At 37.1% G+C, this 26975-nt stretch overlaps 1 protein-coding gene across 4 annotated transcripts in view; it reads left to right on the top strand.

The window, feature by feature from the left end:
- PXDN (peroxidasin) overlaps positions 1 to 26975 on the top strand; it is a 137468-nt gene that overhangs the window by 38871 nt on the left and 71622 nt on the right. For all 4 annotated transcript variants that reach the window (XR_013172484.1, XR_013172483.1, XM_077153061.1 and 1 more), the window contains exon 2: positions 25855 to 25926. Coding sequence is in view for 2 of the 4 variants with exons in the window: in XM_077153061.1 (XP_077009176.1) it covers positions 25855 to 25926 (72 nt within the window). In the remaining 2 variants the exon portion in view is untranslated. The remainder of the gene's footprint in view (positions 1 to 25854; positions 25927 to 26975) is intronic.

Genomic DNA, 26975 nt, shown 5'->3' with positions numbered 1-26975 from the left:
AGTACCGTGGTGTTTTAACCACTGTAGCTTTAAAGTCAGGACTTGTGAGTCCTCCAATTTTGCTCTTCTTTCTCAATATGTTTTTGTCTTTTTGGGGCCCCTGACCCTTCTAATAAATTTTGATAATTGGCTTTTCCATTTCTGCAAAGAAGACTGTTGGAATTTTGATTGGGATTATGTTTATTCTATAAATCATTTTGGGTAGACTTGACATCTTAGTGATATTTAGTCTTCTAGTCCAAGAACATAGGATGTCTTTTCCATTTATTTAGGCCTTCCTTGATTTCTCTTAGCAGTGTTTTTCTTTTTTTGCAAGGGCAGGCACCAGGAATCGAACCCTGGTCTCCGGCATGGCACGCAAGAACTCTGCCTGCTGAACCACCATGGCCCGCCCTTTAGCAATGTTTTGTAGTTTTCTATATACAAGTGCTTTACATCCCTGATTAAGTTTATCCCTAGTATTTAATTCTTTTGGTTGCATTGTAAATGGGATTTTTTTTCCTGATTTCCTCCTGAGATTGTTCATTACTAGTGTACAGAAACACGACTGATTTTTTTAATTGTGATAAAAACATATATACAGAAAAGCAATACATTTCAAAGCACACTGCTATTGATTTTTGTGTGTCAATTTTGTACCCCACCATTTTGCTGAATTTGTTTGTTAGCTCTAGTAGCTTTGTGCAGATTTTTGGGGGACATTCTCTATTAAGATCATGTCAGCTGCAAATAGTGAAAATTGACTTCTGTCTTTCCAATTTGGTTGACTTTCTCCCGAAGACTGTGGTGTTCTGAGACTGGCTGGTAGCAATTCTTAGTTTATCACATGACAAGGCACATGGCAGGTTTCCTGCTCTCTCCCTTCCCTTCCAGGTTCTCTTTTTTTATTTTTTTATGCAATTTTATTGAGATATAGTCACAGACCACATAATCATCCAGAATGTACTGTCACCGGTTTATGGTATAGCGTATAGTTGTGCATTTATCACTGCAATCAATTTTTGAACAATTTCATTAAGTTCTGCACGGTGATCTTGGCCATTCCACCCACACCAGATTGGTCTACGATGCGTGTCTCGAGCAGTTGTTCTAGATGGTTCCTGGCTATTTACTAGCTGCTTTAGAGAACTAACTAAATTCCACACCTCCCTGTGCTGCCATCTTGCCCCTTGCCTCCTAACCCATACCATTTTAATTGCGTCTATCAGCCTATAGAAGACAGCTGGTAACGTGTCAGAACTTGGAATTCTCTAAAAGCCCTAAATCTTGAGTGAGAATTGTTAGAAGAATAACTGGAGACCCTGAGCATGCGTGGGTGAAGGGAGAAGGAGGGTCTTTTGGTGCAGAGATATTGGGAATCGCAGGCCCCAAATTGTCTCTGGTGTTGGACTCAGAGGTAGCCCCTTATTTATTCATTGACTTATTTTTAGCAACTTCATGTTCATACTTTATTCTTATTGCCTCTGTTTTTCTTTTTTTTATTAATTAAAAAAAATTAACAAAACATTTAGAAATCATTCCATTCTACATGTACAATCAGTAATTCTTAATATCATCACATAGTTGCATATTCATCATTTCTTAGTACATTTGCATCGATTTAGAAAAAGAAATAAAAAGACAACAGAATAAGAATTAAAACGATAATAGAGAGAAAAAAAACCTATACCTCACATGCAGCTTCATTCAATGTTTTAACATAATTGCATTACAATTAGGTAGTATTGTGCTGTCCATTTCTGATTTTTTATATCCAGTCCTGTTGCACATTCTGTATCCCTTCAGCTCCAATTACCCCTTCTCTCTCTTTTTTTTTTAATTAGCAGAAAAAAGAAATTAACCCAACATTTAGAAATCATACCATTCTACATATGCAATCAGTAATTCTTAATATCATCACATAGATGCATGATCATCGTTTCTTAGTACATTTGCATCGGTTTAGAAGAACTAGCAACACACCGAAAAAGATATAGAATGTTAATATAGAGAAAAAAAATAAAAGTAATAATAGTAAAAACAAAACAAAACAAAACAAAAACCTATAGCTCAGATGCAGCTACATTCAGTGTTTTTTTTTTTTTTGTCACATTGTGAAAGCTATATCATTATACAATTATCTTTTTTTTTATTAATTAAAAAAATTAACTAACACAACATTAGAAATCAATCCATTCTACATATGCAATCAGTAATTCTTAATATCATCACATAGGTGTATGGTCATCATTTCTCAGTACATATGCATCGATTTAGAGAAAGAAATAGCACGACAACAGAAAAAGAAATAAAGTGATAACACAGAGAAAACACAAATAAAAATAAAAAGTACAAAAATATATAAGAGAAAGAAAAAAAACAAAAAAAAAAACTATAGATCAGATGCAGCTTCATTCAGCGTTCCAACATAATTACATTACAGTTAGGCAGTATTGTGCTGACCATTTTTTTTTTTTTTTTTTTTTTTAGACATCATACCATTCTACATATGCAATCAGTAATTCTTAACATCATCACATAGATGCATGATCATCGTTTCTTAGTACATTTGCATCGGTTTAGAAGAACTAGCAGTATAACAGAAAAAAATATAGAATGTTAATATAGAGAAAAAAAATAAAAGTAATAATAATAAGAACAAAACAAACAAAACAAAACAAAACAAGAACCTATCGCTCGGATGCAGCTTCGTTCAGTATTTTAACATGATTACTTTACAATTAGGTATTATTGTGCTGTCCATTTTTGAGTTTTTGTATCTAGTCCTGTTGCACAGTCTGTATCCCTTCAACTCCAATTGCCCATTATCTTACCCTGTTTCTACCTCCTGCTGGACTCTGTTACCAATGACATATTCCACATTTATTCTCGAATGTCCGTTCACATCAGTGGGACCATACAGTATTTGTCCTTTAGTTTTTGGCTAGACTCACTCAGCATAATGTTCTCTAGGTCCATCCATGTTATTACATGCTTCATAAGTTTATCCTGTCTTAAAGCTGCATAGTATTCCATCGTATGTATATACCACAGTTTGTTTAGCCACTCTTCTGTTGATGGAGATTTCGGCTGTTTCCATCTCTTTGCAATTGTAAATAATGCTGCTATAAACATTGGTGTGCAAATGTCCGTTTGTGTCTTTGCCCTTAAGTCTTTTGAGTAGATTCCCAGCAATGGTATTGCTGGGTCGTATGACAATTCTATATTCAGCTTTTTGAGGAACCGCCAAACTGCCTTCCACAGTGGTTGCACCATTTGACATTCCCACCAACAGTGGATAAGTGTGCCTCTTTCTCCGCATCCTCTCCAGCACTTGTCATTTTCTGTTTTGTTGATAATGGCCGTTCTGGTGGGTGTGAGATGATATCTCATTGTGGTTTTGATTTGCATTTCTCTAATGGCCAGGGACATTGAGCATCTCTTCATGTGCCTTTTGGCCATTTGTATTTCCTCTTCTGATAGGTGTCTGTTCAAATCTTTTTCCCATTTTGTAATTGGGTTGGCTGTCTTTTTGTTGTTGAGTTGAACAATCTCTTTATAAATTCTGGATACTAGACCTTTATCTGATATGTCATTTCCAAATATTGTCTCCCATTGTGTAGGCTGTCTTTCTACTTTCTTGATGAAGTTCTTTGATGCACAAAAGTGTTTAATTTTGAGGAACTCCCATTTATTTATTTCCTTCTTCAGTGTTCTTGCTTTAGGATTAAGGTCCATAAAACCGCCTCCAGTTGTAAGATTCATAAGATATCTCCCAACATTTTCCTCTAACTGTTTTATGGTCTTAGACCTAATGTTTAGATCTTTGATCCATTTTGAGTTAACTTTTGTATAGGGTGTGAGACATGGGTCTTCTTTCATTCTTTTGCATATGGATATCCAGTTCTCTGCCTCTGTTTTTAAAAGGAAATTTAGCATGGTATCCTATATATAGCGTGATGTTTCCCAGTTTAACTATTTTTAAGTGTATTCTTCAGTGGTATTTGGCATTCATCATGTCTGCAGTGTTGTGCAACTATCCCCACCGTCTATTACCAAGACTTTTTCATGACCCCAAACAGAGACTGTATACCTACTAAGCGAGAAACATACCATTCCCACACTCCCCCCAGCCCCTGGTAGCCTCTACTTACTTTTCGTCTCTATGAATTTGTTTATTTGAGAAGCTTCATATAAATGGAATATATGATATTTGTCCTTTGTATCTGGTTTATTTCACTCAACAGAATGTCCTTAAAGTTCATCTATGTTGTACTTCATTCCTTTTTACAGTTGAATAATATACCATTTTAGGTATATACCAAGTTTTATTTATCCATTCTTTGAATGATGGACACTCATAGATTTATTTATTAAAAAAAATTTTTTTTACATGGGCAGGCACCGGGAATCAAACCCAGGTCCTCTGGCATGGCAGGCAAGCATTCTTGCCTGCTGAGTCACCGTGGCCCGCCCATAGATTTATTTTTAATTAAGGTGACATCCCTTCTTAGGAAAAATTTTCAAAATAGTCTAAAATAAAAAGTAATCCCTCACCTGCCCCATCCAAGTAATCTTACTCCTTAGAGAGAGTCGCTTTAATATTTTGTCATTTAGCTGTACTTCTGGCAACCTTTAAGTAATAAGAATATTAATTTCTGAATTTACTCTACTACAGACTGTACCTGAGGATCCGCTACTATGAAAGAATAGGAATTTAGCAAATTAATATTCCCTCTGTTCTCCCTTTTCTTTCCACTTCCCTGTTAGTTATAGTTTTCAATGGTTCACAATCTCTAAAGTTTGTTCTGCAATAGCACTTGTCCGTGCTTTGTCTTTAGGTTGATTTGAAAAATATAAACCCCATGAAACAAAGTTTACAGTGTTATGATTATTTTAATATTATGCATTACAAAAGGTGATATTACCACCTTTATGGAGAAGAATATAAAATCCCACTAAATCCCAGAAAGGTTTCTAATTAAAAAAAACCTTAATAAAATTATATTCTTCTTCTGAATATGCCAGTACCTTGATTTACATCCAAAAGTCAGTTTTCTTTTGAAATAAAGTTTCCTGTTCTATAATTTTTACCATTCTCTTGGAATTGTTTTTTTTTTTTTTTAAGAACATGTTGGAGGGAAAAGTGACTTTTTTTTTTTGGCCTTCCTCATTGCTCTTTATTTATATCCATTATTACCAATCATAATTTTCAATAATTCCTAATCTTATTTCCCAGAAGATTACTCAAGAGTTAATTTAATTGAGCATCCAGCCTTCGAGAAGCTGAGACAGAATTAGCTGTCTGAGTCCCTGCATATTTTGGATGTGTTGGTAATGGAGAAGGCTGTGGAATTTAGTCTCTCTGCCTTCTAAAGCCATCTTCTTTCTCAAAGATGATGTTTGGCATTGGAGAACAGATTTATAAGATCAAGCCCCTATTTTAAACAATTTGCAATCTATTCAAACTTTCAGAAGGATAGTTTTCGTTTTTGACTTCTAATTGCAGTAGAAGCTGGTTTCCGATGGGGCAGAAACGGTGATCCAGCCCTTCCTGAAAGTTATTCTAGTAATTTGTCTCTACTTTTATCCAGTGTATTCATTTAGCAGACATTTATTGAGCCCAAACTCACCATTTGCCAGGTATTGTGTTTATGATGGCCAAGAGAGGCATGGTTGTTAGTTTCATGGTACTTAAATTCCAGGGGAGAAGACAACAATGTATCAGAAATTTGACAAAATTATATCCCAAGCACTTAAGTGCCTCTTAAATCTTTATGTCTTCTTTTTCGAAATCTGCAATTTTTTTTTTGAAATCTGGATGAATGCTACATACAACGGAGAACTCAAGCCTATACCATGGGAAATAAAATACTTAGATGATCCAGAACTATCTCATTTTAACCCTCGATTCGTGCAGGCCTGAGTTTAAATCACAACACTGCCTCTTGCCCACCTGGGAGAACTTGGCAAATTACCTAACTTCAGAGGGTGATTTATAAGTTAGTTTATGATTAAACTAGGTAATGCTAATACCCTGGTACATTTCTTGTCTTTAGCAAAGAGCTTTAATATCCACCCTTCCATCATATTTCGCTGGGACTGCCACCAAAACGAAGTTGAGTAACACTATTCCTGAGATGTGCTGGTTTTTCACTTTTCAACATAAGCCACTATTGCTCAGTAATTAGCTTATGTCCATGTTCACTGATTCGCATGTGGCCTGCAGACTGGTGCTAGTGTGCAAACTGCTTATTACTGGTTTGCAACAAGATAAAGAAAGAAACTTAAAATAAACGTTTAGAAACTTACATAGCAAACCTGACATTGGTGTGACACTCAAGCATGTTTTTATCATATTTTATAAAAGTGTCAGTCCCTGATGCACTGGGAAAGAAAACCAGCCAAATTGGTCCTTTTCCGTAGAGAGTTTGAGAAACACTGACCGAAAGCATTGAGTCAATGATTGCACATATCCTCAGTCCGTTTCATGATCGACAGTGAAGCATTTCATGCCATGGGTGAAATAGTTAAGAACTACATACAGCCGGGGCATTCAAATCCCTGATGACTTCAACTTTTTAGTGCTACTTAACTATAAATTGCCAATAGAAAGGAGCGTTTCCATTACTTTTTATTTAACATGTCCAACAAAGGAAAGAAAACAACTCCTGTTCCCACAAATTTTATAATTCTTCGACAGTGCCCCTCTTCCAATAATTTCTGAAGTCAGGTTTCTCTTTTACTTTGCTCAGAGGGAGAATTGCAATGTACTGAGATGAAAACATAGTTTATCTACCAGGCAGAATGGAAGTATCCATCCTTACTAAGGGAATGAAAAGTTAATTGCCAGAGGTGTGGAATATATTTGATTTTTTTTTGAGACATTTCTTTAAGAAATAATTTACTATATCATTCGACCTAAATGTTATGAATCTAGCAGTCAGAGAAATGTATATACATTGGTTTGTTCAGTAATTGAAAACAAAGCATAAATTAAAACTCTGCTTTCCTCAAGGTTTTTGAGAGCTCAGGACACTGTACTACTTGAATCACTACTTATAAGCCACCTTGAATTACTACTTATATTTGGAAACAAAAGGTAAATAATAGAATAGCCGTGTCTAATGGGTAATACGTATAGCACATGTATGTATGTGTGTCTGTGTGTTTTGGTTTTTCCCCCTCATCTCCTTGCTGTGTGAGACCCAGGGCAGGCCTGGGGTGGCTTTCCTTGTCTCTTATCTGAGGAGATTGGGATTCAGAGACGTTAGCTGACTTGGCCAGGATGTCACAGTGAAGAGGCCTGGGACACCAACCTGTCCTCAGACCTCTTGTGTGGTATACTTTCCATTCATATATAATATTTTTAAAAAATGTGTCTCCTTACATATATATCTTTTGATATCTATCCATACGCCACTGATATATAATATTGCTTGCTTTATTATTAAATGTGGGTATGCATTTAATAAAATCTTACAAAGGAGGTATTTGTGGACTTAGGGGAGACTGGTTAGCTGGTAACACAGTCTTATAGCATATTAAACAAATGTATCCAGAAACTAATTTTTTATGGATCGGTGACAATAGGTCTCTTTGGATGATCATGTTTTTCATGCTAACAGGAAACACTTGGATGCCAAAGGGGCATTAATAATTATGCATTTAAAAAGATGTATCCTGAGGATATCGTGGCTGCCATGTGCAGTGTCCAGGGGCACTTCTTTTTTTGGGGGGGAAGGTGTTATTAGATGTTTATGTTGTTTTATTCATTAACGAATAGATATTGAGAAACCTGCTGTGTTTATAACATTGCTGTAGATGCTCGAGTCAATGGTAAACATCCTTGCTGTCGTGGAAATTTGCCCTGCTTGGGTCAGGGACTGTGTGCTGGGTCCCCAAAGTGGACTCTGGATTGTCAGTGGTTCTCAGACTGCGGTGTCTCAGGGGTTACCTTGGCATGGGGGGTGGGGGTGATGAGTAAGTGAAGCTCTTGCAAACTCCTCAAGGAGTTGGAGGCAAGCCAGGGCCATTTTTTTCTTTGTAGAGAGTATCGTAACAAAGACCCCCTGAGACAATCAAGCGAAGATTGATGAACCCTTTCTATAGATATGGAAGTGGAGGTTCAGTCATTATCGCTTGGACTGTCCAGGAATGCATGGTAAACTGACACAGCCAGTACCTAAATCAAGGCCTTCTAACCTCCATTTACATGCTCTTCATTACTGTATGTTTGTTTATTCTTTTGCCAATCTGGGCTTGTCTGTCTGTGAGTCTGTGTGTTCCGAAACTTGGATAAAGAGAGTGCATGCCAATTATACATGTCTACAACACATGCCCAAGAGGATTAGCTAATTCTCAAATGCAAAACAGGGTCCAGAAAGACGTTTAGAGGCCAAAACGATGAGCCAAGATAAACATGATAAAGTCTGTATAATGGCTTTTACTGAATTGTATATTAAACTCAGGCCATTGCCTTACAGTGACAGACCAAAACATCCACATAAAATCGGTTATTGAGTAGTTTTTAAGGATATTATTTACCACAACTAGGGTAGCTAATATTCATGAGGATTCTTTAGAAAAATTTTGCTTAAGTCTAGTATCACTTAAAGCTTCATTTCTCCTCAATGGCTGTCTAAGAATTGCTTTGGATTTAATGACTCTTACACTTGATCATTTTTTTTTCTCCTTGCTTTGGTGGCCAGGATACTTAGAGATAAATTTGTATCCAACCTCTAGCATCTACATGTTAATACTGTTCTTTTTCTACTCTCGTTTTCCTTTTTCCCTGAATCTTTAAACTATTTCACCTATTGTTTTTTGTGTGTAATTTTTGTATTCTGCCTCTAATTATTTGTCAAAAGAAGAAGATAGGGATGAAAATAAATAGAAATAAAATTAGCATCTTTATACAGTAAAATCTTGTGCTTTTGTTTTCTGAGCATGGAGCTGTTGATGAATTGTTCCTCTTTCTTTGTGTGTTCAACTTTTACAAATGGTAAAGGGAATCTGTTGTTTGAAGAGCAAGCAGTCATATCTGTCCTCTGCTATGAATGTATTAATCATATACCCCAGGACTTCAGTTGTAGAAGCCACATCATGTTAAATATTAACTGGTTTGGATTGTAAAAACATTAGTAAAATAATAACATACCTTGTAAAAAAGAGTCTTGTGCTTTCTAGATTGACTCCATTTTTTTCCAAAGCTGCTCAATAAATACTGAATTGACTGAAATGATATTTTTAAAAATCAGCTATATAAATACTAGATTTGGGAGAGAGCATTGATGAAAAGCAGTTCTTTTGGTTAAATTTCATGAACATTGATTGTCCAAACTCATTATAAAAATATGTTATGACTGCCATGAAAGCCTAATTCAATTTCATTGCTTTGTTTATTTGAAGGACAGTTGCAATTAGTTGCTTTATTTATTTGAAGAACAGTGTTCAGCTCAAGGAACGTAGTGTTGGGGTTCATAGATGCTGACAGAAGATAGAAGACTCTTGGCTCAGAGACAAAAGGGCTTTTTACTCCCAGCATAGCATGCGGCATGAGCTTCATGCTCACATTGCTTTCTCATGCTCCTCAAACCCCAAGGGGGCTGATGCAGGTGGAGCTAGATGGTTGCCTGCACAGGCAGTGGGTTACATTATAGGAGAGGAATGTTGAGCTTGGAGGAAAGTGCCACTTTTAGGGCTTGTTGTAAGCAAGACTGCTTCATGACTGGAAGGAGACATTACCTCATTCTTCAAGGTTACTTGCAAACACAACTCTGAAAAATGGCTTGGCTGAATTGGAGTGAAAGCCTTACATTCTTAACATGCCTGGAAAGAACATGCAGGATGCTCAGTACGCATGGCAGATTGCTTCTCCCAAGGGTCCTAGTCTAGTCTCACTGTTACCTCCATTGAGCAGACTGTGCTTGGAATCTCATTGTGCTCTTGATGCCATAATTTAAGACAAACTGAAGTAAGCCTTAGAGATGTGATTGCTGTGGGGTCTAAATGCTTTGGTAAATAAAAGTGGGGTAAGAGCAGTATGTGTGCATATCTCTGGCCCAGTTCATCTCAGGGACTGTATTTCCTATTGTCTGACCTTTCCACCTAGAATATCTAATAGTTGATTCCCCCAGCTGTACTCCAGTCTTTTCCTTACTGTAGTGCATAGCACCACCTGTCAGCTCCCCAGCCGGGAGCTTGTAAGCCATTATACCTTATGCTTGTGGTTTCACCTTTTCTCTTTGCTCATGTATTGCCCCCTTTCCTCCTCATACAAATCCCATTACTGTAGTATAAGCTTGTCATCTCTCGTCTGGACATTTTTATTGCCTTTTGACTTTTTTTTTATCTTCAGGCTTATGATTTTCAGCCTTTCCGCCACATGAGAATAATTTCTAATATATTCATCTGATCACATCAGGTTTCTGCTCAGATACTCATCATCTCTTCCCTTGAGGAAAGAGTTTCAGGTATGTCCCTCTGGCCACTCTGATGCAACATAAACTAAAAAGAGATAGCTATATAATGCATAAGAATAACCTCCAGGATAACCTCTCAACTCTGAAATCTCTTAACCACTGACACTTTATTTTGTTTCATCTCTCTCTTCCCCCTTTTCCTCAAGAAGGCTTTTTCAATCCCTTGATGCCATGTCCCAGCTCATCCCGAAAGCCATGTTCTCTCAATCCATACCTGTGGGGGGCAGATCTATTGTTGGGTAAGACCTTTTGATTACGTTGTTTCCATGGAGATGTCACCCAGCTCATTCACGGTGGGTCTTAATCTCCTTGCTGGAGTCGACTGTGAGAAGATAAAAAGACACATGTAACTCAGAGAGCTCAGAGAAGCCAAAAGAGAAATACCAGAGACACTTGGAGACAGCTATTGAAACCAGAATCAAGAGAGAAGGGCCAGCAGACATCACCATGTGCTTTCCCATGTGACAGAGGAACCCCAGATGCCAGCAACCTTTCTTCAGAGAAGGTATCTTCCTCTTGATGCCTTAATTTGGACATATTCATGGCTTTTGAACTGTAAATTTGTAACCTAATAAAATTATTGAAAAAGCCAACCCGTCTCCGGTATATTGCATTCTAACAGCTTTAACAAACCAAAATAATACCCTAATTAAATTGTACCACTGGTAAGAAGTGAGCCTGTGCTATTGGAGAAATGACACTGAAAGACTTGCTTGACGCAGGGTTGCCGTAAGCCTTCAATTTGTAAAAAATACCATATCTACAAAGCGCAGTAAAGCAAAGCATAATAAAACAAGGTATGCTTATATTTGTAAGAGTGGCCAGCATTTAGCAAGAACACAACAAATGTTCGCTATTATTATAAGTGTTTATCCTTTGACCTGGCAGTCCGACATCTAGGAATCTATTCCATAAATACACTAGAAAAAATTTGAAATGATATATGCAGAGTGCTAGTCATTGCAGCTCTATTTATAATAGCAAAAGCCTGGAAGTAACTCAGATGTTCCCCAGTAAGGGGATGGTTGGAAAATCTGTGATAATCCATACAGTGATGTGCCATGCAGCTGTAAAATGAATGCCAACTGGTGTGTAAACTGCTATGGAGTGAGCTTCAGAATATATTAAATGAAAAAAGAAAATCCCAGAAGTGTATGTACGGTTCATGTAAGAAAAAGAGGTACATAGATGCACGTACATACTTGTGTTTATGCTTTCAAAAAGAGAAAAAAGAAGAATAAATTAAAATAATTATGTATGGCTATTAACAGAAGAGGGAGAAGGCATAGGGTAAAGAATAGGATGGAAGCTACATTCTCTGGATGTGTCTTAATAGTTTTGACTTTGAAACCATTCCTGTGTTTGATATAATTAAACAAAAAATTAAAGTTAGTGTTGTTTTTGCACCCCGCCTCCCCCCCCCCAAACTTTCCTCCCTATGCATGCCGTGCTCAGGCTCTGCTGGAATACATGTGGCTTCTCTAAGAGGTTACTCTCAGCTCTGTGTCTTGCACAGACGTTCCCTTCTAAACCAACCTCTCCACCCATTTAGCAAACTACTGCGCGTCCTCCAGACCTTAAACCAAGCGTCGTTTACTCCCTGCAACCTCCTTTCACTCCTCCAGCCATAATTAGACCCTTCTTTTCTCCCACGTACTGTATGCGGTAGTCCAAATTATGGCTTAAGTATTCGTAGGCTTCTCTAGCCTTTTAGAATGGCGGTTCTCAAAGTGTGTCTCCTGGGCAGAAGCATGGGTGTCAGCGGGGAACTTTTCAGAAATTCACATTTTTCACCTCTCCGCAGACCTTCTGACTCAGAAGCCCTGGGGCTGTGGTACAGTAATGAGTTTTTACAAGTCTCTTAGTGGTTCTAAGGTATGCTAAAGTTTGAGAATCTCTGGTCTAGACTGTAGATTCCTGGAGGGCAGTGGCAGCAATTTCCTGATCTCTGTGTCTGCAGCTCCTAGGACAGTGTCCACCATGGGGTGGATGCTTAATGAATATTAGTGAGTGAATGACCAGAAAAGGACTGGGCTATTCTTTGTGACTCCAAAGGTTAGGTCTGGAAGTGACAGGGAAGGAGATGCTGGCTTTACAAATGGAAGAACCTGATAATAACAAGAGCTACCCAACAGTGAAATAATCCCTGCATTGGCCATCGTTCCCAACACTCATCTGTCTGTGAGTGTAAAATCAGGTTCCGAATGATGGTCAGGATGCTGTAGAACAGTATTTTGGGGTCTGTATTCTATATCAAAAACATATTGTTGTGTGAGGGGGTAGGTGCAGTGGTAGAAGTCTCGCCTGCCATGCAGGTGCCCTGCCTTTTATTCCTGGCCCATGCACCACCCCCTCCGCCGGCCAAAAAAAAAACAAAAAAATTCAACAAGTGATGCTGCAATAACAGCCTATTCACATGGAAAAAGAATGAAATGTGACCCTGATCATGCAGCATACAAGATTAAAAAAACAACAACATATTATTAAAATACCTTATTTCTTAAAACCTGTAAATATAGAAAGGACCATAACAAACACAGGAATTCACACTTAACATGATGTGGTCATGGTGATTTGAGTATTACATGATTTACATAAGAAGGAAATGATTGAAATATATTTAAATAAAAAAGTACTATGTTTATATGAGTTGAATGCCATCTATGTTTGTATAACTTACATGCTTTGAAGAAGAAAGATTAATCATCCTGTAGCTTGGAAGTACAGTATGTTTAGTAAGTATCCTCTCTTGGGAGGATTTCTGTCTTGCAGGCTAGGTTGGGCAGGATATCTGGGCACTGTTTGAGCCAGGAGACACAACCTCCCACTACTTTTGTGATCTTGGGTAAGCAGTGGAACCTGTTACCTCAATTTCTGCCTCTGGAAAGATGATTTTCAGGATCATTTTGGGTTCTCAAGATTTTTATCATTCTGATCAGGAAAAAATGCAAATAGGGTTTGCAAAGTTTGGAAAGGATTTGGATAGAAAGGTCAGTCCAGGTGAAGGAAGGCTATCAAAAAATACTTTCATTAGTCCACAGTTAATTGTAGAGAAAACCAGACTACTAAATTAAAGAAGAGGAGGTGTTACTCTAAAAACGAAAGCACTGTCCTTGAATTACATTTGCTTTATCAGCTGAAACACACTGGGGTGTTTAAGTAACTTTCTTTTTTCCAGCTTTCTTAGGAACGGGCACTGACAGAAACAAAGGATGAGTGATTATACCTCATTTCTAAACCTTAGCATAGGCATACAAACAAGTTCAGCCTCCAGACATCTTTAATGCAGAACAAAGAGTGGGTCCAAAGCAAATATGAGCTCCCTGATTGACTCAGCTCTGAGATTGTGGAGATAACCTTCCGAGAAGTTCCATTTGTTCCTGCCAGGACTGCCTGGGAAGGCCTATACGTGTTCCCCCTTGTCTCCGGACAAAGCTTATTGTTGCAGCTAGAATAATGGCTGTATTTTTTTATTATTTGGATTTAGTTTCCATTTTCTCATTTTGTGCTAGTTTAAACATCCTTAAAGAATATTGTCTGAGGACTCGTGCAGGAAGCTGAAACGCGTGGTGAAACTTAGATCTTAAACATATTTTAGTCTTAACTATTAGGGGTTCTAATTCCTTTTATAAAGCCAGCTGAGATTGTTTTATGGGAAAGATAGCTTTACATTGCTTCTTCAACAATTTAGTATAGTTCTCTAGTTTAGGACAAGTTTTTTTAGTCCAAAGCATTTAAAAAATATATTTTTATTGATATTTCTACATATTCATTGCAGTCTCTCCAAAGTATGCAATTAGTAGCTCACTGTTTCATCATATAGTTGTGTATTCATCACAATGATAATTTTTAGAATATTTGCATACTCCAGAATGAAAAGAGAAAAAAAGAAAAAAAAAACATAATCCCATACCCCTTCCTCTTGTTGACCACTAGTACTGCAATTTACCTATTTTTTAATTAATTAATTTATTTGCTCATCTGTCCATAGTTTAGATTAAGGAAGCGTCAGCCACAATGTTTTCACAACTTCACTGTCACACTGTAAAAGCTATATAGTAATGCAATTGTCTTCAAGAATTAAGGCTACTGAATTGCAGTTCAACAATTTCAGGTACTCCCTACTAACTACTCCAATACACTATAAACTAAAAAAGGATGTCTATATATTGCATAAGAATAACCTCCAGGATACCTCTCAACTCTGAAATCACTCAGCCACTGAAACTTTATTTAGTCTCATTTCTCTCTTCCCGTTTTGGTCAAGAAGACTTTCTCATTTCCATGATGCCAGGTCCCAGTTCATCCCTGGGAGTCATGTCCCACACCAAAGCATTTTAAAAAAATTTTTATTGATAAAACAATGTACAAGCACATACATTCTTTTTTTTATTAATTTTTAAAAAATATATAACAAACGCAAACCTTCTTAACTTTTGATCATTCCGTTCTACATGTATAATCAGTAATTCACAATATCATCACATAGTTGCATATTCATCATCATGATCATTTCTTAGAACATTTGCATCAATTCAGAAAAAGAAATAAAAAGACAACAGAAAAAAATTCATACATACCATACCCCTTACTACCCCTCTCTTGCCAAAGCATTTTTTGATGCACTGCGTTATACAAAGCACAATGCTTTCTTCTTCTTTTTTTTTTTCCCCATCTTCGCTGACACAACTTTTACCTATTGCCAGTGGAAAAGCCCCTCTTTTTAGAAATGCAAAATTTTCACCCCAGACCTGAATTTTGGAAGGCTTTTTTGGCAGCATTGTGGTTTTAGGAAGATGCGTGAAAAAAGTTTAGCAAACATTGGGTTGGGTGAGTTTATTATTTAAGCAAAAGTCAAACTTATCTGTGATTAAAATATAATTGCTTTTTGCTAATTTATATACGAAAGCTGATTTAAAAACTTAGAGATAACATCTGTAATCAATTGAAAATACATTGTTTTTGGCTTTTATTTTTAGTGGGGTAGATGTAGTTTAGTGCTAAATGGGGTATGCTCTTGCTTATACTTCTGGAGATGCCAGCGAGATATTATTGTTATTATATTGCTTGAGGCAAGACATTTTCATTGTTCATTACTTAAAAAATTGTTACCTCGCTTCCTCTTGTGAGGATTAGATATGATGAGCAGAAGCCTGGGATTTTATACTAGTTGCATATGAGACTGTTGGATTGAGGAGTGATGACAGGGAAAAGCCGCTCCTCAGAGATCCTATTTATGCTCTGGGCAGACCAGCCGCTGAATTCCTAAAATAACCTGGGAGCTCTTTAACTTTCACTGAAGGGTCCTCAGGCAGTTCTCCTAATTTGCTTGGAACTCAGGAACCCTGTGGGAGAGAACTTGAACCCAGCCTACAGTTGGGGGATCCGATGACTTTGTCATATGGCCTGGAGCTCCTAAAGATGCTGAACTGGAGAAGACAGCAGGGCGCCGCAGCAACAAGGGCTAAATGTCCACAGTCGGGGACTTCAGGAAGAGCACGCAGCCGCACTTGCCCATTCCCTGTCTCTGTCCCTACCAGAGAGCTGGGTGTGGCAGGCAAGCAAAGGGCTGTGATAGAAAGGAAGTAACTGGGTCACTGGCAGCCCAACCCCTCTACTGCAGGAAATCCCTCTGAAAGTGCTGACTGGTCATAAGAAACAGAAGCAGCATATGCAGTTTTCTTTCTCTCCTTGGAGGGAGAAAATAGCTGCAGGGCATTGGCTGTGACTTGGCTTCTGTTCAGAGCTCCCCAGGACACAGACACAGCAGAACTCCTGGCTGCAGTCGTGCTTTTATGAGAGAGCTTCACTTTGCTGGCCTCCATCATCACCCACTCTGCCCCCAGACTTCCTAGAGAGAGTATTTATAATGGGGCAGATATCATTTAGGAGTGAACTGGAACTTTCATATTCTCAGGCAAGTCGGTGCTTGGAGTACTGGGACATGCAGTGTTAAGATACCGCATTTTTACTTAATGGATAATGCCCTGTGACATTTGGGTTAATGCTGTTGCAATCATAAAAAGCCTTGTGTAATTTTAGCTATTTTTTTTTGCCACTTACTCGTCCCCATATAGATTTTCTCATTAAATCCTCAGAACTACATATGAATAAGATAGTGTGTGCTTTTCTGTAATGTGATGGTTGATTTCCCAAGAAATGTCACCTTGGAGGCCACTGTCATCTCTGGCGTAGTCTGCCTGCGTCTCTTCTTTCCTGGGAATATCTCGCTCCCTGACCCCTCTGCACACAACCCCAGTGGGGCTTGAATGTGACGGAAGAAGGAGTCTTTCAGGTCGGAGGCTGTGTTTCCCACATTGTGGAGGGAGTCAGTGTATAAAGAGAAGCAGAGTCAAGAGGTGGAGAGGGAAAGAGAGAAGGATCGGAGTGTTCAAGTGTGTATTGTCAGCAGATTGTAATGTGCAGGTCAATTCTCCGAAGCTTTGATTGTTCGTTCTGCTTCAGTCATGTGAGAGAGTCTAATATTTGTCCATTAGATGACCCCTTACACCTAATGCCATTTAGGTCAGGCAACCAGACATATTTTGACTAAAATATTTGAAGGCATTAGAAATTATTTTAATTCGGCATTGGGGAGAGTTAAGCATTAGAGCTGGGGCTGCAAGTCAAATGCCTATAGAGACCAGGAGTTGAAAATACCGAAGTGGATTGGTGTAAGTAAAAGTGTGGTCTTGTGACACCTCCCTTTCTCAAGTGACAGCTGTCAGTGCTGGTTGAATATGCCTTTTGGAAATGCAAGGTTCAGTAATTTTAGATTGTTTCAAAAAGTTTTAAAAACAATTAGAACAATTTTAATGTATAAATCCCAATTTAAAAAATGTTGACAATTAATTTGTATTTTTAAAAAAACACCACGGAAAGGTGGGCGATGGTGGCTCAGCAGCAGAATTCTCGCCCGCTGCACTGGAGACCCAGGTTTGGTTCCCGCAGCCTGCCCATGCAAAAAAACAAAACAAAACAAAATAAACACCATAGGGGTCCAAACTCTGTGAACAAAACAACATATGTGCAGACAGGATTTGGTCTATGAGCTGCTTTTCTACCTTTGGGATAAAGATTTCAAACATTTCAACACATTTATTCATTTATTTTTTTAAGAAATTCACTAATAAAGGAAATATTCAACTGGGCTTGAGTCACCTGGCTACTCACATGAGCTAGAACCAAGGTTTCTTGACTCTGTTTGACAGTTCTGTCTCAAAAAAAAGAATATAGCCTTTGTAATTTCGAATAGAAATACAGTTTTAAATAGACACATGTACATAAATTACTAATTTCATGAATTAAATTTTTTAGACATAATATACAAATACGACCATTCTTACTATATATGATCATCCGTTCTTACTATATAATCAATAACTCACAATATCATCACATAGTTGTATATTCATCACCATGACTATTTCTTAGAACATTTGCATCAATTCAGAAAAAGAAATAAAAAGAAAAAAGAAAAAACTCATACATATCATACCCCTTACCCCTCTGTCTCACTGACTGCTAGTATTTCCATCTACCCAATATATTTTAGCCTTTGTTTCTCCTATTTTTTCTATACCCCTTACCACTCCCTTTCATTGATCACTAGCATTTCAATCTACTATATGTATTTTAACATTTGTTCCCCCTATTATTTATTTATTTAAAATCCATATGTTTTACTCATCTGTCCGTACTATAGATAAAAGGAGCATCAGACACAAGGTTTTCACAATCACATAGTCACATTGCGAAAGCTGTATCATTATACAATCATCTTCGAGAAACATGACTACTGGAGCACAGCTCTACATTTTCAGGCACTTCCCTCCAGCCTCTCCAATATACCTTAACTAAAAAGGTGATAGCTATATGATACATAAGAATAATCTCCAGGATAACCTCTCAACTCTGTTTGAAATCTCTCAGCAATTGACACTTTATTTTGTCTCATTTCTCTCTTCCCCCTTTTGGTTGAGAAGGTTTTCTCAATTGCTTGATGCTGAGTCCCAGTTCATTCTAGGATTTCTGTCCCATGTTGCCAGGAATACCCCCTGGGAGTCATGTCCAATGTACAGAGGGGGAGGGTGGTGAGTTTTCTTGTCGTGCTGGCTGAGAGAGAGAGAGAGGCCACATCTGGGCAACAAAAGAGGTTCTCTGGGAGTGACTCTTAGGCCTAATTTTAAGTAGCTTTAGCCTATCCTTTGCAGGGATAAGTTTCATATGAACAGACCCCAAGATTGAGGGCTCATATGAACAAACCCCAAGATTTGGTTGTCCCTACTGCCTGTGAGAATATAAGGAATTCTCCACAGGGGGAAGTTGAATTTTCTCCCTTTCTCGTCATTCCCCCAAGGCAACTTTGCAAATACTTTTTAATGAATTAAAAATTTGATGTACATTATAATAGAATATTTTTCCAATGTTCAACAGCAAGGTAAGAATTTCATCCCTTCTAATCTGCAAGATTAGATTTTAGAAATATGACATTCCAACTAAGAATTGGATTATTATTATTTTTTTATAAATGGGCAGTTTCTTTTCATTTTTGTGTTTTGATATTATGGAGTCTTCTTTTGTGAAAAAAAAAAAAACATGTTAACTCTTATTCTAACATTTTCTGCACAACCAGCACAACTGAGTTTACTTTTTTCAGTGGCAAATATTAAATATGAGAAATTTATTTTTTTGTTTTTTAAAATGTCTTTTTATCATTAAATATAACATATATACAAAGCAAAGAAAGAAAAAGCAATGATTTTCAAAGTACACGTCAATAGGTAGTTGTAGAACAGATTTCAGAGTTTGTTATGGGTTACCATTTCACTAAAAGTGAGTGATTGTAATGGGAATAGACTGCATCACGCTTTAACACTTTATTTAAAGGGCTCAGAAGGAGAGCAGTTGTGAATTACATGTTTAAATTTCAACGAGATTTAGTGTGTTCTGGATTAAATCTCAGAAGAGTTTTAAAAAATTCCTGTTCAAAGATTCCATAAAATTATTCCTCACAAGAGAAGTTTTGAATGTATTTCAATATGGACGTAAGTGCGTTCCGTGGATCCTGATAAAATATTTTACAACAAACATTGTTGAGAGTTATTTGGCATGGTTCAGTAGAAACCTCTCAGAGTTGAGTTTTCACACCTTGAGAGCCTTTTCCTCTTTCAATTTCAGGGACCTAGGTTATCCTTCCGCCTCCCTGGCTGCTGTGTTCTGTCTCCTTCATTAGCTTTCCCCATCTTCTCTACCTCTGAAAGTTAATGTTCTTCAAAACTTCCCTAGGACTTGCCTTAACTTTTCTCCTCTCCCCATCCCTGCCCTGTCCTCCCTCCACACTTTCCTACTTCTGTTATTTCAAGTGTAGCTCCTGGATTTATGTTAATGGCTCTTAAATTTATAAATGCATGCTGGACTTCTCCTCTGAGCTACAGACCTACTATTCTACTTGGCCTCACGACTTGGAAGTCTAATTGGCATCTCAAACTTTAATATACCCTAAATGAGTCCTTGATTCTAACTGGTCCCCCAACCTGTTCTCCATCATCCCTCCCAACCTTCAAAATCCTTCCATTCTAGAAGAATCAAAGGAGAAGGAGGAGTCATAACAGAGAAGATAGGATTTAACAAATGAGTATGACTGCTGAATCATTATATTGATTTTTCTTTTAGTCTCCAGTGTCTTGGAGCAGCTAGAAGGAAAAACTTAAAATTGTGGAGCTGTAACCCATACCAAACTCTGAAATCTGTTCTATAGCTAATTGTTAAAATGTACTTTGAAATTTATTGCTTTTTTTGTATATATGTTTTATTTCACAATAAAAAATATTTTTAAAATCCCTCCGTTCTCAGTGAATGGCTCTGACATTCACCAGTAGTTGAACTAAGAAAGAATCTTCCTCAATTCCTTGCTTCCTGCCCACCGCACGTCCAGTCCATCAGCATTCCATATTGATTCTACTTCGAAAATGTATCTCAAACCCACCCACTTTCTCCATCTGTTTTTTTCTGCCACCACTGTGATGCAAGCTTGAAACCCTTCAGTGGGCTTCCATTTTACGGTGAACAACTTATAATTGCTGCTCAACTGTATTTGATAAATAAAAAAGTGAATGAATGACATTAAACCATAATCTTGTGCCTCATAAGACAATGCATCAAAAGACATCGTAATAAATGCTAAAAGTGAATCAATATAATTAGTAATATGCTGGATCTTATCAGTTAGAAAGATAGCCTGAAAATACAAAATAAATCTGCGAAAGAATAAAATGTAACAGGTCTAACTGTCAGGTCATAAGCATAATTTTTGTCAAGTTATGATGCTCTGACATGGTTAAATTTCAGCTTATAACTGAATTGCTGTTGGTTCTCAAATCAAATAGAATAGAGTGTATCATTTTGAATTTGTTGACAGATCATTCTAAGTTATTTTTAAATTAAAAAATAAATTAAGTCACTTGTCACTCAACTTGGTGTTGAGTGAAATAAGACAGGCACAAAAAGACAAATATTGTAGGAGCCTGCTTATGCGAAACCCCTAGAAAAACCAGACCTTATGGAGATAGAGAGCGGTTTATAGGTTGCCAGGGGTGAAGGTGGGAGATGGGGGATGGGCGGGAAGAGAAGAATTAGAGCTTAAAGGTGAAGTTTCTGTTTGCAGGGATGAAAAAGTAGAGATAATGGATTATCAGTGATGGCAGCACAGGATTGAGAATGTGATTAATACTACAGAATTGCATACTTGAATGTGATTAAAATGAGGAATTTTTGAGTTCGATATTACAACAGTATTTTTTAAAATTAAAGCACATGTCCATTGGTGAATAGGAAAACGGTCAACGATATCTTAAAAATGAATGTTATTGAAGATTATAATAAAACGAAGTTTATAACAGTCTTTAATGATTGACTTTCCTTTTTTATTTTTACCCCTAGGAACTTTATTATGATTATATTAAATATTATGTTTCTAGTAACCATTACTGAGTGGTTTGACTGTTAGATGTTACTGTGAAAGGGGTTCCAAAGTAAAACTTTGATTTCTAATTTCCTTTTAGTTCTAAACTTTAATCATTCTATGTTTCTGTAATGAATTATGAATTTCGATATTGCATATAATAAACTTGTGCTTAGATACTTCATCACAAAGAGTGCGATTCTTCCCCCTTTTTATTTTCTGGTAGTTATTATTTTTTTCTTTTGGGTTCCATCAAGATTTTGGGAATACTGGGAACAACAACGAAACAAAATGAAACACATGCAAAAACCAAAATCAAATAAATGAAAACTTTTTTTGCCTTAGAGAAGTTTGCTAGTTTTTTAACACATAAAATATAAATATACCTGAGTTCTGTTTTTGAGACTCTAATTTGAAAACCTCTTATTTCATTTTTAATAGTTATTCCAGGTTATTCTTTAACCTAAGAGGATTTGTTATTGGCTTCCTAACTTCCTTAAGTAGGTCAGAAGAAGCAGCAGTATAAAATTTTGAAAAACTCTTGAACATAGTTGCTGGAGTGAGGGGAGGGAGCTATCTTGTGCATTCTGATCTCACAGCAAGGATTAAAATCTTCTTGGAGGCCTCCAACGAGAGTAATTTGGGGCTCAGGAAATTTCTCTGGGCTGATTTTAATTTCACTTCTAGTTCTGCTTCTTACAGAGAGGATGCCTTTAGGCGAATCACTTAATCTTTCTTAGTTTCTGAATTCTTGTTTGCCATAAAAGGAGTTTCCTCTAACCTGGTTCTAAATTTTCCTTCCTCCCTCCCTCCCTCCTTTTCTCCTTCCTTCTACTGTATTTTCAGTTTTCTGGAGGACTGCTATTTCTGAGGTCACTCCCCTAGGACCTCCAGAAGTGACGTCTGTACATTACACAACCTGTATTTTAAGTCAGTTTATTCCAAACACATATTTTAATTCGGTGAGAGCCATTCTAGCTCTTTTCTTGTGCTGTGGTATCAGATAGAAAAATAAAACATACAAGCAAATATATAATTATATGGTATTTTTTTTAATGTTCTGCCTTCACTTTCACTCCCTCATTCTTTATAATCCGGTGTGTTAGAAGCCTATACAATTTTTTTTTTTTCATTTCAGCTCTTCTGTCTTTTAGTTCTAGAATTTCAGTTTGGTTCTTCTTTATAGTTTCAATTTATCTGCTAAGATTCTCCTTTTTTTGGAAAGAGGACTCTCTCTTTTACCCTCTATCCAGGATCAACAGTCAGGCACTTTCAACCAGAGGATTTGGTGACACCAGCTTGTGATTTGGGAATGAATTTGCCATGTAATTAAGATTGGTTTGAGGCATTTTGTGCAGTCTGCCTAGTTTTGATTTTAAATTGTCAAATCTTTTATCCCTCATCAGTCTTTTTTTTTTGTATACTGTATGGCGGGGGTCACAGTTCATTCTTTTTCCATGTGAGTATCCCGTTATTGCAGCACCATGTGTTGACCTTTTGTTTGTTTGTTTGCTTTTTGGAAAGTGCACGGGTCAGGAATCGAATCTGGGTCTCCCGCATGGTGGGTGAGAATTCTACCATAAATTACCGTCGCACCCCATCAGTCTGCTTTTTTTAGCTTCCACAACGTTGCTGCCACTATCTTCTCTGTGCCATTGGAGTGTGGATTTGTACAGGGAACAGGAAATAGACATGTATAAATATTTGTGTGTGGTGTGTGTGTGTGTGTGTAACCCTCCATCTTTACCCTGGAGTTAAGGTTTTGGTTTCTTAAGTAGGAAATAACTAGATTGATTTCAACTTTTGAATCTATCATGTGATGTGGTATTCCAGGAGAAAATGTTCTTCAGTGTCTGTACAGGGTGTATCTGTTCAAATGCTATGAAACTCACACCTTTATTTTGTGTGAGATAAGAGAGCCTGTTTCTAGTCATTTGTGTTTAAGTTGAAGCCTTAGCTAGTGAAAATTCTTTCTTTATAAATGCCTGATCCATATTTATGTATTGAATAGTTCATCATTAACAATCTTCATCCACTGATGAGTTGTTTTTTTCCCTCCTCTATCTTCCTCCATCAGCATCTTTTCTTGTTTACTTTCATCACCTCCCCAGTTCAGAACTCCAGGTGATATTTTGTATATGAATATAAATTACATTCCCATTTACTTAAAAATAGACTTGTCAGTGTGGGATAGAGAGTGGTCATGGAGAATGTATATTGATAGATAAAGGGAATCACGTAAGGAAGCAATCAAGGACGAGGCATCTGCAGTTTGGAAACACAAGTCAAATTTCTGTGTTTTGATTACTTGGGTAGACAGAAAGGAAAATGACCCTCCCTCCCAGGAATTTGACCCAAATCAATGCAATAAATGCTGGAATGCTCCACAAATTCATTTGCTGACTTTTAAGCTAAGCATGATTATTTTTAATGAATCAAACAAATACTTTTTAAGAAGCGTTTTATTGAACCATAAACCAGAACGAATTCTATAAATCATCTAAAATTAGTAAGTTGGCTGAAAATAATCAGATTCCTTAAAAGCTGATAAACATTGAAAGAATTCAGTAAATTTCATAATGGAAGGACTTATTTGTGATTTGAACCTAGTGTTACCCCATCTTCCCTGTTGGGCTGGATAAATGGTTTGGACCTGTGAGGAAGGAATTTTGATTTTTCTCTAAAGTTGATTTGACAAGGGAACTGATCTTTCTGTTTCTCGTAGTGACTATCATCCTTGTTACCTTTTATAGTTTTTAACTCAAGCAAGAGATGGGCCTTCTAAGGAGGGTTAAAACAGAAGTTTCTGTTCTTCTTTACTTTTCACAGCTACTTTCATGGCTTTAAAAATATATAGATTTTCTATGTTTATTCTTTTTTTCTTTGTCTTTTTTATTACATCACAATCAACTTTTTTCTTCTTTTTTGTGAAAAATAACATATTCAAAAAGGCAATGAATTTCAAAGCACATCGCAACAATTAGTTGTAGAACAGATTTCAGAGTCTGGTATGGGTTACAATTCCACAAGTTTAGGTTTTTATTTCCAGCTTCTCTAAGATACAGGAGACTAAAAGAAATACCAATATAATGATTCAGCAATCATTCGTTTGTTAAACCCTACCTTCTCTGTATACCTCCACCATCACCTTTGATCTTTCTCCCACTCCTGAGGGGTATTTGGGCTGTGCCCATTATAACTTTTTCATGTTGGAAGGGGCTTTGGATAATATGAGATGGGGAGATGGAACTAGCTGATGTTCTGGATTGGTTGGCCCCTCCAGAACTCTGGATCAGGATTTATCTGGGCCAGAGACCTATCTGGAGGTTGTAGGTTTCTAGAAAGTTACCCTAGTACATGGAATCTTTGTAGAATCTTATATATTGCCTTGGGTGTTCTTTAGGATTGGCAGGAATGGTTTTGGTTGGGGGTTGACAAGTTATTTTCATGTCTATTTTTACCTTAACTTGATTACCCCATCGCTGGACTTTGCTTTCCACATGGGCAGTGTCACCCTCCTCTCTCTCTGCCTGAGAGAACTAAATCTAGAAGCATCAATCAGTGCATTTCTCACTTCTGCAGGGTCAGCTCAGCATTTCAATGTCTTATGTCAAATTTATATGCACTCTGGTCTCTCCTGGGCAGTTTGAGTCCTCCCTCTGCCCCTGGGGCTGGGGGGAATAATTGCTTTATCAGTGTACATTTAACTATATTTAAAATATCTGTTTGGAGACAGTAGATTAAAAATGCATACACTGAGTGTCAACATTTTCAAAAGTTTTTATGAAAAGTTTATATTTATGTATTTTAAGAAATTACAGTAGTACAATTTTAATTAGTCTGAATGTTTCCAGGCATTGAAATAAATCTTGACTAAGGAAAGAAAAATGCATGCATTCCCTGAATCATATACTTAATTAGTTTTGTGATTTTCAGACATTCAGTCTCAACTTCCTTAGCGCAATATTGTTCTAGGTAGTTAGTTGATAAATAACTCATGAAGTTATTCCAGTTCATAAAATTATTGGAGTAAAAGCCAAAATATTTACACAGTCACACAGCTAGTTTTATTATGATGTCCTTTTCCAGATTATATGTATATGTAACCCGTGTTTATTATCTGAAAACATGTATTAAATTTTGCAATGTTTTAGCAGAAGTTGGGACATATAGTGAGCAAGTTAACGTAACTTTCTATTTCTCCATAATAACTGTTTAAGCAGATTTCTGTAATGTCATATCATCACTCTGTCATTCAGATAGATTCATACATACCTTAACCTCCCCAAAGAGATGATTTATCCAAGGAGTGAACTGAGTGTTTTTAAAATGCCTTAACAAACTTTGGAGCTAAATATTTAAGAAAAGCAGAGTAGTGATGATTACAGACTTCTCTCATGTATAAATGCATTTCTTGTTTCTTTACAGGGATCTTCGCTTTAACAGAATTAGAGAGATCCAACCTGGGACATTCAAACGACTGAAAAACTTGAATACATTGTAAGTTGAAATAGTCTATTGTTTACCACTGGGGGAAAATATACAGACATCGTTATGCCATTTATCTGTAGATAAATCTCAGCTAGTATGGCGAAAGCCTATTACCTACCGTAAGTGGATATGAATGAAGAAAAGTGAGACTGAAATGGAGAAAATCATATGCAAATTAAAATGCCAGGTCTATGAAAATCTGTGCTTGGCAGCAGTTCTTTTATTTATTTATCCTTCTATCTTATATGGCATCCATTTACCTAACTATTATGTGTTGGGTATAATCCATAACGTAGTGTCTTCATTTGAGTGATTGTTTATAGCATCACTTTTTTTTTCCATATACTGTATGGCAGGGTCACATTTCATTATTTTTCCATATGAGTATCCAGTTATTGCAGTACCATTGGATGAATTTTTTGTTTGTTTTTGAGAAGTTCATGGACCAGGAATTGAACCGGGTCTTCCCCGTGGCAGGTGAGAATTCTACCACTGAAGTACCCTTGCACCCTGCTTATAGCATCATTTTTTGTTTGTTAGAGGAGGTTTGATTGTAGATGCTTTTTTGCGTCTTTGATGGTAAGGTTGGAAGATTTGTGTTCCTCTTACGTCCAGCACATGCCCATGAGACTTTTTACTCCAGTTCATTTATGTCCCAGTACTTAGACGTCCAAGGTAGATAAACTAGGGGAAGAGGCAGGACCACTGCTCGAGTGATTGACAGTACAGTTAACACACTGAAAGCTTATTTGAATCTGCTTTTCTGCACCAGGATGGTGAGTGATTGGCAAAGGGGAATGTGCAGGGAAAGGGAAGCAGGTACCGTGTCACCAATTGACTGTGTGCCCTCAGTGGGCAAATCGCTTAGCTGCACTGCATATCAGTGTCCTTATCTGTGAAAATGAATCGCTCATTGAACTAGTTGACCTACTTTTAATAACACACCTGGCCAGACCACCCTATATTTCTATGATTGTCTTTAAATTGACCAAGATCATGGCTAAAGTAGAAAATCTAAGACGTAGCAGAATCAAGGTATATATTCCTGTGTATGGGAG

The sequence above is a fragment of the Tamandua tetradactyla genome, chromosome 3, assembly GCF_023851605.1.
Source record: "Tamandua tetradactyla isolate mTamTet1 chromosome 3, mTamTet1.pri, whole genome shotgun sequence".
Classification (NCBI taxonomy): Eukaryota; Metazoa; Chordata; class Mammalia; order Pilosa; family Myrmecophagidae; genus Tamandua; species Tamandua tetradactyla.
The sequence above is the reverse complement of the archived record's forward strand: the minus strand, read 5'-3'. Positions and strand labels throughout refer to the sequence as shown.